Source organism: Vulpes vulpes, chromosome 16, assembly GCF_048418805.1.
Source record: "Vulpes vulpes isolate BD-2025 chromosome 16, VulVul3, whole genome shotgun sequence".
Taxonomy (NCBI): domain Eukaryota; kingdom Metazoa; phylum Chordata; class Mammalia; order Carnivora; family Canidae; genus Vulpes; species Vulpes vulpes.
Window position 1 is genome coordinate 69,469,661 of NC_132795.1, and position 19,676 is coordinate 69,489,336.

The window sequence follows — 19,676 nt, forward strand, 5'->3', positions numbered from 1 at the left end:
CAAGGGCACTCAAGGCCTTGCTCAGAACTAGCTGACGCTTGTCTGCCCCACATTCCATTGGCCTTAACTAGTCACATGGCCAAAGGTGCCACCAGTGTGGCCTACCACACCTGTTTCTTGTCTGGCTCCCCATGGGTGGGGACAGCCTTGAGAACAGAGGCTTGGTTTTATTCATAGCCCTCAAGGCCTGCAAGATACCCAGTCCCAGAAAGTACCAGGGAATATTTATGATCAGAAACCTAGCAGAGAGCACTCATCTTTAAAGAGATGAGTGAATGCAGATTAAAAAAAAAAATTGCTTACCACCACTCCTCCCCCATTTCCTTAAAGCTTAACTTGTTCCCTGTTCTAGAACATATATCATTCTGAATGTCTCACAGTAAACCCAGATGGCCCTTAAGTGCAGGGCAGGGCTGGCAAACCAAGGAAGTAACCGTTGCACGCTAGAAGCCCTCTCTCATCAGAAGGCGTGCACTCAGAGTTGCAGTCTGAACTCTTCCTCTAGTGATGAGGAGCCAGGACCTGAGATTTTCCCCTTAGCTGGGTGTCTGCCCAGGGCTGTTTCCCCTAAACTCTTCCCACTCCTGCATCATCCTAACCTTTACATGTTTCTGAAACACAAACATTTCCTGTCATTTTAACCACTAACCCCAGCCTCAGGTTAATCAGGCCACCTGGTTAGCATAAAGGTCACATCAACATTGGCCAAGTCGCTTTGGGCTCCACACACACATTAGCTTCTCGCCTCCCCCAAGCGTACCAGTCCCAGCCAGACTCACTGGTTCTCTAGAAAGGATATGAAAGAAGTTGGTTACACATCAATCACACATGTGTAACCAATACCACATATCCAAATACGTGAATGAAGTTAAAGCTGGTGACACAAGGATGGGTGTAATAGTGACAGCTACTGAGCTGAATCCTGAGCATCTATTCTCTCATTTTACCCCTGTGATGGGAATATCATGCCACTTTGGCAGATCATATAATAGATGAGGGAGGTTATGTAGCTTGACTAAAATCTTACAGCTAGTAAGCAGGAATTGAAGTTCAAACCCAAGACTACTGATTCCGTAGCCCTTACTCTTCAAAAATCGAGTCTCCATGACGGATGCTGTTAAGTGTCCTCTAATATCTGTCCTCCCAGCTTCGCCAATTATAGGACCCAACTCAAGGAGACCCATCACTGGCCCACACAAAGACTATATTTCCCATCCTCCCTTGCTACCAGAAGCTGCCACGTGACAGAATTTAGACCAATAAAATGTAAGTGGAAATGTGGGGTCCTCCTGGGAAGTCGACTTCAAAGTCTCCTCCAATGGCTTCAGAGTCTCCCCAGGTCTTCCTTCCTGCTGGCTCAGTAGGGGTGTGGTGGTGGGTTGCAGCCACCATGTTGGGCCACAAGGCACAGATCAGTTGCTGACAGGGCTGGGACAGCAGGACAGGAGCATGAGTCCCTGGTGGCTCCACTTCGTGGAGCTGCTCTCCCACCCTAAACTATCTTTTTCTTTTTTTCTTTTCTTTTCTTTTCTTTTCTTTTCTTTTCTTTTCTTTTCTTTTCTTTTCTTTCTTTCTTTCTTCTTCTTTTTTTTTTTTTAACATGTTTAGGCTTCCTGCCATGCACAGCCAAATCCAATCCCAATATGCAAACTTTCCAAAGTATATAAAAAGGACCCTAGCGGCCAGCGGCCAGATAGGGCTGTCACTAGTCCTCTTTCTGTTACTCGACAGTTTCAAACAGTTTCTGCAGATTGACATTAAAAGTCATTTCAAGGGATCCCTGGGTGGCGCAGCGGTTTAGCACCCGCCTTTGGCCCAGGGTGCGATCCTGGAGACCCGGGATCGAATCCCACGTCAGGCTCCCTATATGGAGCCTGCTTCTCCCTCTGCCTGTGTCTCTGCCTCTCTCTCTCTCTCCTGTGTCTCATGAATAAATAAATAAAATCCTAAAAAAAAAAGTCACTTCAACTTAAAGGCAGGAGGAGCTGAGTAGCCTCCCTTAGGATGACAGCACTCCTCTACCCCCAAGACAGGTGCAGACTTAGCCTTGAATTCTGTGGTTTGTAACCAAGCTTAGCATTACTTTTATGGTACAGAGTCAGGCTGTGTCCATTCAGGAGCAGTTGTGAGCTGAGGATTCACAGAGCTATGGAGCAGGAAGGGTCCTAGAGAAATCTAGTCCACTCACTTTCTCTTTCAGGTGTTGAAAGCACCTGGAAACCCTCTTCTCAAAATCACACATGTGGTCAGGGTGAGAAGTAGAGATGTTTCAACAAGGACCCCATTCCAGTGGAACGAAATCCTACAATCTTGTCCTCCTCAAGCAAAGGCTATTCCCCAGCTGCCCCACTTGTCCCCCCTCCAACCCCATCCTTTGGGGACCTCTTCAGCCAAGGGAATTGTGTTGGTTTCCCTCTGAGGACTTGGGCAAAACAACTGCTTTACTGTGACCTCTTCAGGAAGTGGCTTCAGGCAATTAAATCACAAACACGTAGTAGTGATCATTTTCAATAATCAAAACCTCAGGAAAAGGCTGGAATCAAAATCGCTGGAGTGTGGGAAACAGTAAGTCTCTGGCAGGCCCAAAGGAAAAAGAATTCGTTCTGCAGAGGTTTGCAGCAAAACATTCCTCTCCTGCCCTACTTTCTTTCAATGTGTCTTTAAATGACAGACAATTTGACATTTCTGCTTCAATCTGAGTTGACCTTCTTACTGGCAGAAAGAAATTTTAAAGGCTGCTGGATCCAAGAATTTGAGTGATAATTTTTTGGGGGGAAAGAGGTCACACAACCATACAATACCCAATGTCCAAAAACAGAGGAAAGAGATGAAAAACATGGCCAGACAAAAGAAAATGACCAACAATATGTGAAGAGTTCAAGGAAGGAAAAAGAATACAGTAAGTGGAAAGAACAAGTGGCACCACACTGAGTCCAGCTCCACAGGGTCAGCCTCCTAGTTGCGGATGGTACACACGGCCTACGAGTATGTAGCTGTTTGCTTCACCTTTTCATTTAATTTTGAAAAGTTTCAATGGACTAAAAAGGTGAAAGAATGGTATTACACCAGCATGTATTTCACTTGCATTCACCAATTATTAATATTTGGCTTTATTTCCTTTCTCTCTGTCTCTCTCCATGTATATAATATGTGCACACACACATATATACATATACATATTTTTCCCCTGAAACAGAAATGTTGCAGACATCTTCAAACTTCACCCCAAAAGCTTTTTTTCAGTATTTTTTTAAGTTTAAATTCAATTTGCCAGGGTTACCTGCATGGCACAGCACTTGAGCATTTGCCTTTGGCTCAGGGCGTGATCCCAGTATCCAGGATCAAGTCCCACATTGGGCTCCCTGCATGGAGCCTACTTCTCTTCCTCTGCCTATATCTCTGCTTTTCTGTGTGTGTGTTTCTCATAAATAAATAAATAAAATCTTAAAAATAAATAAATAAATAAATTCAATTTACCAACATATAGTATAACCCCTGTGCTCATCCCATCAAGTGCCCTGCTCAGTGCCTGTCACCCAGTCATCACCCCTAAAGACTTTAGAATGCATGTAGGAATACATTTTTTAGCAGACTAAGAAGAAATTACAAGTAAATGATAGCTCCAGAGATAAATCTTCAGGCATTTAAAATGATTCATCTCACCCTATAGTGCATTTTAATATATCTCTGAATTCAGTGAGAAGATTAAACTTATCTTTATTTCTATCTTCACCTTGTTCCCAGACGTTTTTAGGCAACTGTCCATCTATGAGTCAGGAGGTACAGTCATCCAAAAAAGCAAAACAAAGGTGACAGATCTTGAATATTAATGAAGCCAAATAGTTATCAGGCCCAACGCATACCATTTAGTCACTCCAGTTTGTAAAATAAATTCCTAAAAACCGACACATGTTGTGGCAGGCATGTGGTACAAAATCTTTTGACACCCATGGGAAAACAAATATTTGCATCAAAGTTAAGCTTGGAAATTTTTTAAAATTCAAGGCAGAAGTAAGATAAGAAGTATTTTTGAACTAAATCTCTGGAAAACACAGAATGTGAAGAGTTTGGGGAATAAGGAAATATAAATAAATAAATAGATGATAGATAGATAGATAGATGATAGATAGATAGATGATAGATAGATAGATAGATAGATAGATAGATAGATGATAGAGAAGTCTAAATTTCTCTGCCTCTCGTTTCAGAGGCAGAGAAATATACCTGGTTTGAGGCATCTTTTTTTGAAAGCATACTGGCTCAAAGCAGATGGGTTGGCCACAGATTATTTTTGGTTCCACAGAAAAAAGAGAAGCTAGTTTCCCCACCACACACATACACACCCCAGAATTGAGGGAATTCAGTGCAGCAGGGTGGGACTGTCTCTGGTCTGCATGGCCATGTCAAAATGAGAACACCTCAATGGCTTTGGCCTTGGTGGGGCCTAGAGAGACAGAATTGTTTCCTGGAAGCCATACCCCTGGAAGACCCATCTTTGGGCCACAATGAGCTGAATCTCAAAGGGAAAACCTAGAGAAGCTAAGACTTGACTCCACTTAGGGCTACAATGCTATCTTTATATTTCACTCTCTGCCAACAGGTATCTCCCTAAAAGCACCCTTTTGCTGTCAAACTTTTTGGCCAACTTCTGCCCCAGTAAATCAACCCAACTCATCTCCTCACTCATTTGAATCCTCTGTTCGTGTTTTGCATTCCCAGTAAGGGTGAACCATTCAGAGCCCCCAACAGGCTGGACCATCAACCAAAGACATTTCATTCACCTTCTTCCTGAATCAGGCCTTCTCACAGGCTAGCACCTGACAAGACCACTCCTCTAGCTCAGAATAATTGCCATTCTCCTGCAAAATGACTGATATGGAAGCTCCATCCATGACGCCCTCAGCACCCACAGTATGAATCCACTAGGCTTCAAATTCTCTCACCCTGCTATTTTTAGAAGAGGAATTTTTTGCTCTAGGCAATTCTAGAAGGTAAAACTGATGAGTCTGGCAGACTGCATCATCCCCATTATAAACAGGAAGCAATGGAAATAGATTCAGATTTGTTAAGTAATTTACCCAAGGCCACAGAGCTAATGCAATGATGGAGTGGAATGCAAACATGAGTCAACACAATCTTCAGCCTTGGTACTCATTCTCTGCTTTGTAGAAGCACCAGAACCTGGAGCTAGAGGGGGCTCCAGAAGCCATTATGCTTAGCAGCCCACCCTAACAGTCTTCCCAGACCCAACATCCTCCATAGATAGCCAAGTTTACCCCTCATTAGATGGACACTTCCAGTCTTGGGAAGTACACTTGATCAGATACCTCTGACAGTTCAAAAGGCAAATTTGCCTTCCCCTAAGCTCCATTCATTGGTCAGATTCCACCCTAGGAGGCAGCTCAGAAGTCTATCTGCATCTCAAAGTAGTCCTGAAAGTTAGGGAGTCTATACAGGAGAACACTGTGGACAACACATGGTCTTGAGAGTCTGATAGAACAAGTGTGAGTCCTGCCTTCCTGGTATGCCAACTGGATGGTTTGGTGCCAGGGGGTAGATCATACTGCTTCTGAGAGGCTCAGCTTACTAATCTGCGGAATGCCCGTAGCCTGGCATGTTGCACAGAAGGGGCAGATGGCGGGATCCCTGGATGGCTCAGTGGTTTAGTGCCTGCCTCACCCAGGGCGTGATCCTGGAGTCCCTGGATCGAGTCCCACATCAGGCTCCCTGTGTGGAACCTGCTTCTCTCTCTGCCTGTGTCTCTACCTCTCTCTCTCTCTCTCTCTCTCTCTCTCTCGGTGTGTGTGTCTCTCACATAAAATAAATAAATAAAATCTTTTAAAAATAAATAAATAAATAAATAAATAAATAAAATATTTAAAAAAAAAAAAGAAGGGGCAGATGGCATGTGATATGTAGAGAGGTCAGCACAGAGCTGGCAAAAAGAAAGCACTCAACAAGTGGTGGCTCTCATCAGCATTTTGCAGAAGCAGACCCCAAAACTCAGGAGTTGAGTTACTTTCTCAAGAGCCCAGAATTGACACAACTGAGTGAGGAGTCAGAGCTTCCACCTTCTACATTCTTCCTAGCTCCTGCTACAGGTCCATCCCACAGCCTGAGAACGTTTGGTATCATAATCAATAACTTACCTAATACCAATTACTATATTAGAAAGGTGTTCAACTTTACCTAATGGAATCAATAAGCCTGATGCCTAAATCCATATTATAGAAGTGTATGTATCATGGAAACATACGATCATAAATACACGAGCACATGCATTCAAGGCTTACCACGGATTTCTGATCCTTTCATTCAGACTGACGTCTTAGTGGTAGAGTCTTTAAGCACAGAGAGCAGGAGATTGAAGCTGGATTCCTGGAAGCTGGATTCACTCTACCATTAACTAGCTATGTGATCTTAGGCAAGCCACGAAGCGATTTACCCAATCTGGGTCAGTTTCTTCATCTCTAAAATAAATACAAAGACTGAGCTGCTTGCTGAGAGCTCCCAGGTTCCTCCCAACAACTGGAAAACCCTCGGGATTTAAATCAGTCTGGATCCGCACTTAGGCTTCAGCCCTGGGCACAGCTTCAATTTCTAAAGCACCAAGTCAGGGGCCTTCATCAGATAACCACCAAATCTCATCAACTCACTTGCATGAGTCCCAAAGCCAGCAAATAACAATGGCAAGACTCAAGACTTCTGAGTTCCCCTAGTAGCTGAGCACTCTGTGCTGGCATGGGACACGAAGCTCATCTTTTAAGCTGACTGTGGCTTTCAACCTCTTGTAATCAGTGTATGTAGTAAATACCTCAGATATTTGAATTCTCAGTCATCCAGAAAACTTGTCCATCTGAAATATAATGTGGACAGAAGAAACAAGGACAAAAAGATCTGAGGATGCCTGCGTGGCTCAGTGGTTGAGTGTCTACCTTCAGCTCAGGGTGTGATCCCAAGGTCCTGGGATCAAGTCCTATATCAGGCTCCCCATGGGGAGCCTGCTTCTCACTCTGCCTGTGTCTCTGCCTCTCTCTGTGTGTCTCTCATGAAAAAATAAATAAAATCTTTAAAAACAAAAGATATTAAATTCCCAAAGTCTTCTACAATCAAAAAAAAAAAAAAGAAGGACAAAAATTGCTTAACAGTTGAAAGAGAGCCAATAAGATCCTGGCACAAAGGCATGCATATTTTACTCAGAGAAAAAACTTTGCAGCTCTCTTGCAGCATCTCTTTCTCCATGTATATGAGTGTTGTAGCTTCTTAGAGTGGCAATTATACTTTCTAAGGATGGCCACAACCTTATCACCCATCTTATGTGGTCTTCTATGATGTGACTGTGCTGCTATGTCATTAAAATGTGGAGGCCAACTCACCTCCCTTGAATGTGGGCCAGCCTATGATTGTGAATGCTTCCACCTGGCATCCTTGGAATGCTTGCTCTGGGAAAAGCCAACCACCATGTAAGCTGTCCAACCACCCTGAGACCACTTCTCAAGGGAGGCCACATGTAGGGAGTCCGATTCACAGTTCCAGCTATATCTGGCTTCACAGGCATCCCCTTAAAGGCATAAGCCATATAAGTAAAACCATCTTGGACTCCCCAGAAGAGTCCATTCACTAGCTGAATATCATTGCTTGAACTCAAACCATGTGGAGCAGAAGAATCACCTAGCTGAGCCCCTCCCAAATTCATGCCCTACAGGATATGCGAGTTATAATAAAATGTTTGTTATCAGCTGCTAAATTCTGGGGCACTTTATAATGCAGCAATATGTGACCAGAAGGCTTAATCAAAAGCAAATTAGAGATAGCAAACTAGAAAGACGTACTGGGCTAGCAGAAGAGAACACGTAGGAAGGGAGAGCCAGTTGATGGCAGCTGATGGCCCATTAACACAGAAGACAGAAGAACATTAAGATAGATGTGGGGGGTGGGGGAGAAAAGAAAAACATCAAGACAGTGCAAGAACCAAGGAGTACAGCAATCAGGAGCCATTAAGAGCAGACATCAACGGTCTCCTCCACCTCCCCACGCCCAACTGAGGGTATGGGGTGTTACAGCACAAAACAGTTGATGTTCACAATGATTTCCCTGAATCACAAAGAACAATTTAAATTTTGTTCAGAAAAAAAATAAAAAATAAATTTTGTTCAGAATCCTCTTTTCTAGGATGGGACAGTGCATAACATATGCAATGAGAATAACATTTTAATTTACTTTCCAGTGTATTTCTCTTCTTTCTGTCTCCACTTCTGCCACTATGGTCCAAAGAAAAGGGAAGCACAAAGTACCCCTCAGAAAGGAGGGAAGGAAGTGCGTGCGATGTGTTCCTTCCTGGTAGGAAGGGGAAGTAGAAGAAAGGGCTCCAGGGGCTCCAGAGTAAAAGGAAAGAAACCACAAGAGGAAGTAGGCATATTGGCCCGCTCTCGAACCTGAGTTCAAAACACAAGTGCAAAGAGACAGAAGACCTGCTAGCCTGAGTTTCTCACTGATGGGCAAGAAATGCAGGTATTTCCCAAGGTTCCAGTGGAGAATGGGAGGTAAACTGAGATCTGGGCTAATCTGGTGCTGCTATGATGAAGGACAAGCTGACCTGGGGCTGGATATTCAGTCCAAAAGGAGCAGGGTGGCCAAATATGCAAACATGTCTCTACCAGGGGTAAATCTCACTTACTTAAGCCCTGCACTCTCTGCCCTCTGCTACCATGCCTTTCCTGGGGCTCCTCTAAGATACTGCAGCTTCTGTTCCAAATGGTTGGTGCCCTGCTGGTCATCAAATATTTTGAGTATCACCTGCACAAATGGCCAGTCTAAGCCAAGGGAGAAATGTGGCCACAGGCAAGACACAGAGGACCTGTGGAACTAGTGAGGGGCACAGTGGACCCAGGTTGGCTATTGTGGTGGCTCTGACACAGCTGCAAGATCAGACCGTGGGTCCTCCCAGCTGCAGACCTCAGCAGTAGATTCAGCAGGAAACCCCAGGACCAGCCAGGTCCAGGGACATCTCCGTAGGAATCCAGTGAAGGCCCCAGGCCATCAGAGGTTGACTGCCACTCTCCCCATCATGCCCTGGGGACATGGCTTCCCTATTTTCAGGCTCCTTCCTAGCTAGAAGAAAGCAATGAGGTGAGAAACTCTGAAAATCTAACCCCAAAAAGATTGAATAAATATAAGAGAGGTAGATGTGAGCTAGCGAGATGGGGATGACATGGTATTAGTAGGTTTAATTATCCTTCCCTGGGCACCTGGTGACTCAGTCATTGAGCGTCTGCCTTTGGCTCAGGTCATGATCCCAGGTTCTGGGGATCAAGTCCCACATCAGGCTCCCTGCAGGGAGTCTGCTTCTCCCTCTGCCTATGTATCTGCCTCTTTCTGTTTGTCTCTCATGAATAAATAAATAAAATCTTTTTTTTTTTTTAAGAAAATTCCCCTTTCCTAATGAAAGGGGACCTCAAACACCAAAGGAAATTCTTTTAGAAATGTTATGAAAGGTACATTTTTGGGGATCAGTTTGCAGTGAGTAGAAATTTTCACCATGCTACATAGAGTTTAGGAATATCTCCTTCCAAAATTAAGTGGTCAAAAACGGGGGGATTTTCTCTTAATGGATTGAAAGATCGTCTTCTACTCTCTGGAAAATGTGCCCACCCAGAATGGCCTGTCCCCTAAGCATCACAGAAGGTGGCGGCTTCTCCAGCCCTGTGTCCAGCATGCCCACTAGAGTGGATAAAAGTCAAGCAAAAACAAGCAATTGAAAACCCAAGCAATTTTTCTTCTACTGTGTGGGAAAAACCCTTGCCAGGTAAAGCTCACCATTTAGCCTGAAGACAGCCCAGACTTACTGGTTTTTCCACAGACCCAAAAAGTCCCAAGATGCCCTCCCACAGCTGAAGGCATCCCCTGTGACTGGGAGTCAATGTTCCATTCACACACATACCCCCTCTGGCTGCTCTCAGCGTTATGATGCCCCATCACCCTGCCCCAGGGCCAAGAAGAGAGAGATCGGTGAAGCTGAACAATCTGAAACCCTACTTCCTCCCCTGCCACTCCAACTCAACTGCGCAACATGCTGTGGTGGAAAGACTCACACTCACCAATATCTGATGCTCTTCTACTTTTGGGGTACACACAGAATTCCCCTTCTCTGTACCTGTTTGGTTTGACATAGCTGCAGGACTGGTTATAGCCATGAAAAGGAAGCAGGAAGGACTTGGGTCACTTCCAAGCCTGAGCATTTCATTTCTGGTACCCTATCCTCCAGCACCCCTTTCTCTGAGCCATGGTTTATTGACGGTGGCCACAGAGGATGATCGGGTCATCCTGATAGGAGGCTGAAGTCCACTTCCATCCATGGATCCACCTAGTTGGTCTGTTTCTTCTGCTGCCGAGTACCAGAAATACCTATTTCCCACCCTAGCACCCATGTCAAAACAATCCAATGGATGATCTCCATGAGTTCTCTTTTGAAAATGTCCTGAAGTGGCCATGACAAGCCATCATAGTCTGACACAGCTGACCAATGACAATGATACAGCATGAGCAAAAAGAAACTCATGTTGTATCAAGTTTCTGAGATGTTTTAGGTTATCTAGGCCTTGGACGCTATGCCCAGCAATCAAACAGAAGAATTAGGACATCGTATTCATTTTTCTATTGCTGTGTAGAATCCCACAAACTCAGTGACTTTAGAATAACACACACTCATTAGTCATACTGCCGTGGGTCGGATGTCTGGTCTCAGCCTGGATGAAGTCTCCTCTGAGGGTGTAACAGACTACCAGAGCTCAGGGTCCTGTTCCAAATGTCTGTTCACAGAAGTCAGTTCCTTATGACTGTACAAACGGGGGTCCCCACTTTCTTGCTGGCTGTCAGCCAAGGCCACTCTCAGCAGCTAGAAACCACCCACCGTTTCCTGCTCCACAGTCAGCTCCACAACCTGACCGTTTATTTTTTCGAGGCCAATAGAGCAACATCAGATGTTGCTTCATGTCTCTCCGACCTCCTGACTCTGACCTCTAGACCTTTTTATTTAAAGTGGCCACCTGGTTGTGTCAGGCACATTCACGAAAATTCCTTTTGATTATCTTCAAGTCAACTGGTCAGGGTCCTAAATTATGCCTGCAAAATTCCTTTACCTTTGTGGTATAAGATAAACGATGAAGACATTGGGGCTTACAGGAGGTAAATAACTCCTCTAAGGAAATATCCAAAAGAGTGGGAGGGCCGGGATTTGCCCCTCATCCCATTCACTCACCGGGTATGTGATCATATTGTCAGAAGCTGTCAAAGCCATTCCACAAATCCCAAACTGGGGTCTGGGCCAATTCAGCTTGTGAGTATGCATTATTCAGCCAGAATGTTGGTGTTACTCTTCGCTGAATGTCTTTCCCCAGAGACAAGCTCATTCCAGTTGGCTACTGGCCTTATCACTCACAGCCTCACAGATCTGAATGGCCCCTGAATACACTCAAGTTTGAAATCCCTAATGAAATCTACATATTCTTAAATTTCCCCTTGATGTTTCATAAAAAATTCAGGTGGTATGAATACTTTCCAGAGATCCTTAACAAGAGCAAAAAACCTCTGCTCCCCACCCTGTCCCTGTCACCTGTCCCTGTCCCTGTCATCTGTGAGTGAAACTAACATCCAGAAGCTAAAGTTCCATCTCTAAGCCACATAGCCAAGTCCAGTTTTAAATTGGACTATTATGACCTACAATCAAGCGCCACAATCATTCACCTCCTTGTGTTTAGGTAATTATTTATGTTTAAGATGAAACAGAGATTCTAACCAAAGTATACTTCAGAAACATTTCCAGGGAGTTTAATACAGATTCCCAGATTTCTGTTCATGCTACTGGTAAATAAAATGCCTGTTTTATCCAAAATTCATCAGATAAATTACAGATTCAGAACACAGGGTTTGAAAGGAGAAAAAAAGGAGTCCCCGAATAGTTAATAAAAGGTGGGACAGTAAGGAGTGTAAGAGATGGAGTAGGGCAGTGGATCTCAGCCTTGGTTATACATCAGCACTGGTTGGAAGGCTTTAAAACCAATGTTCAGAGGGATGATTGGGTGGCTCAGTGGTTGAGCATCTGCCTTTGGCTCAGGTCGTGATCCTGGGGTTCCGGGATCGAGTCCCAACATCAGGCTCCCCACAGGGAGCCTGCTTCTCCCTCTGCCTATGTCCATACCTCTCTCTCTCTTTGTCTCTCATGAGTAAATAAATACAAATATAAAAACTAATGCCCAGGTCCCAGCCCCCAACGTTGATGATGTAACTGGTCCCAGGTACAGCAATTTTTTTAAGAGCTCCCCTGGGTGATTTTAACACTCGTCCAGGGCTGGGAACTACTGGAGCAGGGACTCTTGAGATGCTAGAGGATCAACAACCCCATCACTGTTTCTCTTATGGCCTCACTGGGTTTGGCCCATCCACTGGCCACAGAACCTTCCATATTCCCTTCATCTCCGTGCAGCCCTTTGCCACCCTTTTCCCTCCTATGTTAAGTAATGTTTCTTCGGGAGTGGAGAACAAAACTGATAGGAGACTGAGTTCCAGATACCGAGTTCCAGATACCGAGATACTTATTGTTCCTGCTCTACCTATTTGTCCACCTGGCTCAACTGCTGAGCCACCCAGGCACCCCTGTCCACCTGTTAAACAGAATTCTCCTATTTATGGCCTCCAGCCTCACACACTCATTTCAACCCAGTAGGTCTCTGTGAGTTGGGTCTTGAGAATGGCCTCGAAAGGTTCTTGTCCTGAAACAACTCTCTGGTCAGTTTGCCACTGGCTGTAAAACTTCTTGTTATCACCTAAGGAAGCGGTTCTCAAAGTGTGGTCCCCAGACCAGCAGCGTCAGCATGACCTGGGAATGCCTTAGAGGTGCAGGTCCTCAGACACCCTGCATGCAAGTACTGAATCAGAAATCTCAGTGGATCCAGCAGTCCGTGCTTACTAAGCCCCAGGGGTGCTCGTGCACCCTCAAGTTTGAGAAGCCCTGGCCAAAGGCACTGTCGTGACCACGTGCCCCCAACCGGACAGCAGGTGACGGTAACAGGAAAAAAAAAAAAAAAAAGACAACTCAAAGCCACATGACCCACGCTTGTCAGTCATGTTTTCATGTGACACTGACTCTGCTGGCCTGGGGGAGGGAAGGGGGGATGGGGTCTGAGGGTCTCTTGATCGACAGGGGTTCGCACAGGGGTTCGTTGTCTGAAGCTGGGGTGTGAGGCCCGTGGGGAGCTGGGAGGTTGAGGGGACACCTGCTGGTAGGGCTTGGGAAGTGCTCCCGGGCAGCCAGCGGTCCTCACAGCAGCTCCCACCCAATCCAACCTTCCTGCTTGCCTTTCAGGGGAACCAAAGAAGCCAAAACCTGGAGAATGCGGTGGAACTGGACAAAACTACTGAGCCGTGAGACAAGGGGCCCCTTGTGCTGTGCAGGTGGGAATATGGCACTGAGTGCTGGGAAGGAGCCCCCAGCCCTCTTGGGACAGCAGAGCTCAGGGACACAGGCCAGGGCAAAGGGGGGTTTGGGGGGAAGCCAGCCGCTGGGGGGGTGCTCCCAAAGTCAAGTCCCTCAACTGCCTGTTTGCAGAAGAGGAAACCCAGACAGAGACCAGCCTTGACCTGGATCACACCACATCAGTGGCAGGGCTGGGGGCCACGAGGTAGGGGACTCCTGAGGGAGCCGGGGTCCCATGAGGAGCAAAGGCCTCCAAGGGGGATGGGATTTGAGAGAGAGAAAGCCGAAGAGTGAGGGCGCCGTTTGGGCCGCACCCACAGGGAGCCAGGCTACACTCCAAGTGCCTGCATGATTCATCCGCACTGACTCTCCCCACCACCTTGTGGTCCTCCTCGGCAGAGTTCACTATTTACAGATGGGGACACTGAGGCACCGAGAGGTTAAAAATAAACTGTGCGATTTATTTCATTATGATTGAGGACAGAAAGCAACTTTATTTTTAAAATTGTAGCCAGTTTTATTATTTCACAAGAACGAAGCAAGGGATAAAGGTAAGTTGACTACTTCCTGGCTATAGATTACTGGCCACCTGCTGGCCACTGGGTAGATGATCTCATCCAAATGGCACCCCTTCCTTATCCACTAGAATATAGATTAGAATTTTTTAAAGACAGTTACAATCCGGGGGGTGCCTGGGTGGCTCAGTGGTTGAGCGTCTGCCTTTGGTGCAGGTCATGATTCCAGTGTCCTGGGATCGAGTCCCACAACAGGCTCCTTACAGGAAGCCTCTTCTCCCTCTGCCTGTGTCTCTGCCTCTCTCTCTATGTCTCTCATGAATAAATAAATAAAATATTTAAAAAAGAATGAAAGTTATGATGTGGACACACGTGGGACATCATACAGCTAGTAGGAGCAAAGGCAGACTTGACCACAGACCCTTTAGCCCACGGCTCACACGTCACCACCATCTGCTTGCTACTCAGCTGAGACAACCCGGAGCGCTGGCACCCAGTCAGCTCTGAAAGCTCAAGTGTTAGAAAAGCTACACCTACTTGTAAAAAGAAAACACGCCATCCTCGAAAACCCCCTGATCTTCCAAAGAAGAAAGCCTCTAAATTCGGTGGAAGCCTCACAAGCACAGCCTCTCCTGAGGTGACCTGTCGGTAGCAATGGATCTCCTTATTGGATTCCACAGCTTTTTTGTCTGCAGCTTCGAATCACAGAAGATCCCCAGAAACCCTCTGATCCAGGCCTTTTGTGACAGAGAAACTGAAGCCCGAGAAGGTCAGAGTCACCTTCATACAAACGAAGGTCACAGAAGTGAGGAATGTCACCCAGAGAAGGACTCAAGGTCCAGAGACATCAAGAAAGCCACCTGAAGCTCCATCCTGAAATGGAATCCAAGTGCCTGACCCCCCAGATTTCTCCCCCTCTCTCCCCCTCATTCTCTCATTCTCTCTCTCTCATTTTCTCTCATTCCCTCTTCTCATTCCCTCTCTTCTTATTCTCTTTCCCTCTCTCTCTTTCCCTCTCTTCAATTCCCTCTTTCCCTCCCTCTCATTCCCTCTCTTCTCATTCCCTCTCTCTCCCTCTCTTTCCCTCTCTCTTTCCCTCTCTCATTCCCTCTCTCTTTCCCTCTCTCTCTTTCCCTCTCTCCAATTCCCTTTCCCTCTCTCATTCCCTCTCTTTCCCTCTCTTTCCCTCTCATTCCCTCTCTCTTTCCCTCTCTCTCTTTCCCTCTCTCCAATTCCCTTTCCCTCTCTCATTCCCTCTCATTCCCTCTCTCTTTCCCTCTCTCTCTTTCCCTCTCTCTCATTCCCTCTCTCAGTCCCTCTCTCTCATTCTCTCTCTCATTCTCTCTCTCTCTCTGTCTCTCTCTCTCTCAAAAGCCTCTTACCTGCAGCCCTGCATTCTTTGACCTTGTTGCTTCTTGCCTGGGGAAGCCTGCCAGGCCTGACTTTACCTTCAGTGGAAACTCTGAGGTCCAGGCAGGGATTTATACCCCGTCCTCCTGGGATTTCCTAATAGGGCTTGTGTCACTCAGTCTGACTGAGTGGCTGTGGACACACCTTCTCCCTCCTTGCAGGGGAGCTCCCTCGCCTGCGCTCCCTGCGTGATCACTCCGATGGGGAAGTGGCCGAGGAAACTGTGCGTAAGTTTCCCTGACTCGCTAAAACTTGCGTACTTCCAGCTGAGAGGCGGTTTTGAAGCCATGTGTGTTTTGCTGACCATGGTCCCACCAAAGGAGGTCCTCGGGTCCTCAGCCCGGGGATAGTTGGTGTTTGCCCCCCATGGAGCATCCCTCCCGGGATAGAAGAGAAATGAAGCTTCCATGATCTTTCATGGCTAAGTGAAGGAAGGGGATGACTTTCCAAGTCTTTTTTTTTTTTAAAGATTTTATTTATTTATTCATGAGAGACACAGAGAGAGAGGCAGAGACACAGGCAGAGGGAGAAGCAGGTCCCTGCGGGGAACCCAATGCAAGACTTGATCCCAGGACCCCGGGATCACCACCTGAGCCAAAGACACAAATTCAACCACAGAGCCACCCAGGTGCCCCACTTTCCAAGTCTTTGTTACAAGTTGTGGAATTTAAAAAAAAAATTAAAAAAAAAAGTTGTGGAATTTGCCAAACTGCATAGTTTGTCCTCTGGAAATGGAAATTCGGTCCTAAGTCACATCTGCACGAAATAAATGTCTCCTAATCCCCTTGACAGGCCTAAAGGTTATGTTGATGGCTCCTCTGTCCCCCTCACCAGTGGCCAGGCTGCCAGGTGTCAGGAAGGAGGGAGCCAAGGTGGGGGAGCCTGACCTGCATCTGCCTCAGGAGCTTGTGCAGAGCCCACCGGGACCCCCTGCAAGTCCTCAGATGCAGGACCAAGGTCAGCCCTGCCTGCCCCCTACCGGACTCACCACCCCTGCTGTCCGCCTGGGTCCAGTGCCCTCCTTGATATGAACAGGAAGCCATGTGGGAGAGGGTAAGAACTTGGCCAGGACCAAGCCATGGGGCCAGAGCATGAACCCTCTGAGTCCCCGTGTCCTCTTATTGGGCCGAGTTGCATAGTGTAGGCAGGGGTGTAATACGGATCCCCGTTGGTGGATGGAAAAGAACACTTATCCAAATGTCCTTTAAAACCCATCTTATTAACCTTAATGACACTTTCCGTCTAATTTACACAGATATAGGGCTCTTACAGATGAAAAGGCAGATAGACAAATATTGATAGACAGATCTTGGGACTTTCATATCCCGAACAAATAGTTTGGTGTTAAAAGGGCCCATTGCCCCTAGCTTTATCCTTTGGCTAACAAGCAAGAAAACTCCCAGGGAATGACAGCTCTGATTGAGTAAATGAAATCGTGGACCTAGACAAAACCTAGAAGTGCTTGTAAATTGAGGTCCAGACACTTAGGGGGACCACAGGTGAGTAAGCTGTATTAATTTATGTAACTTCATGATGGAAGCTGTAATACCCCCAAGATGGAGTTTGTTGGCCAAAGGGTAAATGCTACACCGTATCCATGTTTATTCTTTCTCCAAGGACCAAAGGGGGAATATTTGGTTTTGTTCCCAAAATTCTGACATGGTTAGCTTGAAGTTGGAGCTATAAATTTTGGGTCAAGCCAAGTAATTTCAAGGGTGTGAATTCACTCTTACGGAGAAATTTCCCCAAATGCCTCACCATCCCAGAATGAAGGGTATGCAAATAATTGACTCCTGTCCTCACCCTCTCTGTGGTCAACCAAACACGCCAGTCCCCAATAACCTTGCCTTGGTTGGGATCATGCTCGCTAAATAGCACAGGGAAGCCCACAGCTTAATATAGCCAAAGAAAAGAAGTGAAACCATGTGGTTGGCTGTTGGCCATATTGAAGTATAACTGCTGATCTTGTGATCCATAAAGAGGAATTTACATAACCTCACTTCTTCAATGGGAAAATGTGATCATGGAGCCACAAGAATTGTTTGAATGGCCCTTTCAAGAACTAATGCCTCAGACCCAACAGTCACCAAAAGTATCCACGGAACGATGGTGACCCTCCCTGCCTTCCTCCATTTCCGATCCATGGTCTACACTGTCCTCTCCTCACTTATCACCAGAGCATTTGGGTCAATTTCTCCACCAACTAATGGGAAATGGACAAGGACAGAATGTTCTATAGTATCTCGAAATCCTTTGAGGTTTGAGGTGAAAGTAACCCAGGATGTTTATTGCAAGGATTGAAGCAATGAGTCTTCATTTTTTGAACCCCGGCCTTTCCCAAGTCTATTTTGAGTCAGAAATCAACAGCATGCTCTGAAAACCTCTGTGGCAAGGTTCCAACCCCCCTTCCTCCCCTGTGATGTGGAAGCCAGAGGATAGGGAACCATGAGAAGGGAGCTTGGAGGAGCAAAGAACCTGCAGTGGCCACTATATCATGGATTATAACAGAGACTGTTTGTCGCTGGTTTGACAGGATAGCCTCTGTCAAATTACCCCCCAAAATTCATTCATTCTTAGGTGAGAGACCTGAATTTGGGTTCAACAAAATATGGTTATCGAGGGACACCCCGGTGGCTCAGTGGTTGAGCATCTGCCTTTGGTTCAGGGATCCCAGAGTTCCAGGATCAAGTCCTGTATTGGGCTCCCCACACGGAATCTGCTTCTCCCTCTGCCTATGTTTCTGCCTTTCTCTGTGTGTCTCTCATGAATAAATAAATAAAAATCTTAAAATATATGGGATCCCTGGGTGGCGCAGCGGTTTGGCGCCTGCCTTTGGCCTGGAGACCCGGGATCGAATCCCACGTCGGGCTCCCGGTGCATGGATCCTGCTTCTCCCTCTGCCTATGTCTTTGCTTCTCTCTCTCTCACTGTGTGCCTATCATAAATAAATAAAATTAAAAAAAATTAAAAAAAAAATCTTAAAATATATATATATATGGTTATCAAACCCATAGGATCAATTTAGCAATCAGAATCCATAAAATTGAAAATCCCAAGGTTTGTTCTGGTCAGCTGGCCAATAACAGAAACAAAACTCTTGTGTCTTATTCATAGAGGTAGGAGAAAAGTCCCTATACATAATCAACAAATTCACAAACTAAACATGAAAATACTGACCACAAACCGGCTTCAGGCTCATCTGTGAAAACAGCTGAGGCAATTGGGATTCTGTATCAGTTTCCTGTTGCTGCTGTAAAAAATTACCTCAAATAGTGGCTTCACACAACACCCATTAATTCTCTTAGAGTCCTGGAAGTCAGGCGTCTGACATGGGTCTCTGTGGCCTGAAATCAAGATGTTGGCGATGCTGAGCCTCTTCTAGAGGCTCCTAGGGAAAGTGCACCGCTAGAGGTTGTCCTCGTTCTTTCACTGTGGCCTCCAGTACACCCCCTGTCTCCCTTGCTCCCATCATCATGTGACCTTCTTCTTCTTTTGAGGTCCTTGCTCACTCTTATGAGGACCTTGGTGGTTATATTTGGGGTCCACCCAAATAAGCCAGGATAATCGCCTCACCTGAAAATTCTGAACCCCATCTATAAAACCCTTTTTGCCACAAAAGGTAACATAATCATAGGTTCCAGGAGTTGGGACATGCACATGTTTAAGAGACCACTGCTCAGCCATGCACAAGCTCAAAGATCACTTCCAGTTTTCAAAGTCTGCGCTTTATGGTTGTGAACAAAAGCCTAGAAAAGCGCTCTACGTAACTGTGGATTGAACACCACAATCTCCTCTACACGGAGGGGCTGAGCTGGTCTAGCAAGCACAGAGTAGCACAGAGCTTTCGAGATCCACAGGAGAGACTATATTTTGCTGTTCAATTCAGGGGAAATCCGATCTTCATTATGAAAAGTCTTTGACTTGCCAGCCTTTCCTTTTGCTTCCTTCTCCCCACCTTGCTTTCTAAGAAAGAGAGACCCTGGAAAGGGACGAGAATGTGCCCACTCTCCCTGCTAGCTGCTTGCAGTACCCAGGGCACGAGGGGAGGGGAGCAGGACACGAATCCCATTTCAGGCTAACTCTGTCAACGATGCCCAGGCCCAATGCAGAGCCTTCCACCCCTGTTCCTCCAACCACACGACCAAGCTTTGCCCTGCAGTGGGGCTCCGGAGGCACCAGCAGGCCCCCCCACGTGCTCTGACTGGAGGCCTGCTGCCGCTCCTGCACGTCATGGACGCTCCTGCTTCCCTGCCTTGCACGTCCACCTCCTGAGCCTGAGA

General features: G+C 46.3%; 1 protein-coding gene across 2 annotated transcripts in view; it reads right to left on the minus strand.

The window, feature by feature from the left end:
• The window catches only part of IL1R2 (interleukin 1 receptor type 2), a 36,424-nt gene extending 20,814 nt beyond the window's left edge, over nucleotides 1–15,610 (minus strand). Inside the window, exons 1-2 of one of the 2 annotated variants that reach the window (XM_072743103.1) lie at nucleotides 15,369–15,441; nucleotides 6,294–6,470 (exon numbers count right to left, since the gene is read on the minus strand). Coding sequence is in view for 1 of the 2 variants with exons in the window: in XM_025992396.2 (XP_025848181.2) it covers nucleotides 15,369–15,382 (14 nt within the window). In the remaining variant the exon portion in view is untranslated. Of the gene's footprint in view, nucleotides 1–6,293; nucleotides 6,471–15,368 lie in introns of both variants that reach the window. The other variant, XM_025992396.2, reaches the window with a different exon arrangement.
• Nucleotides 15,611–19,676: the final 4,066 nt, after the last annotated feature.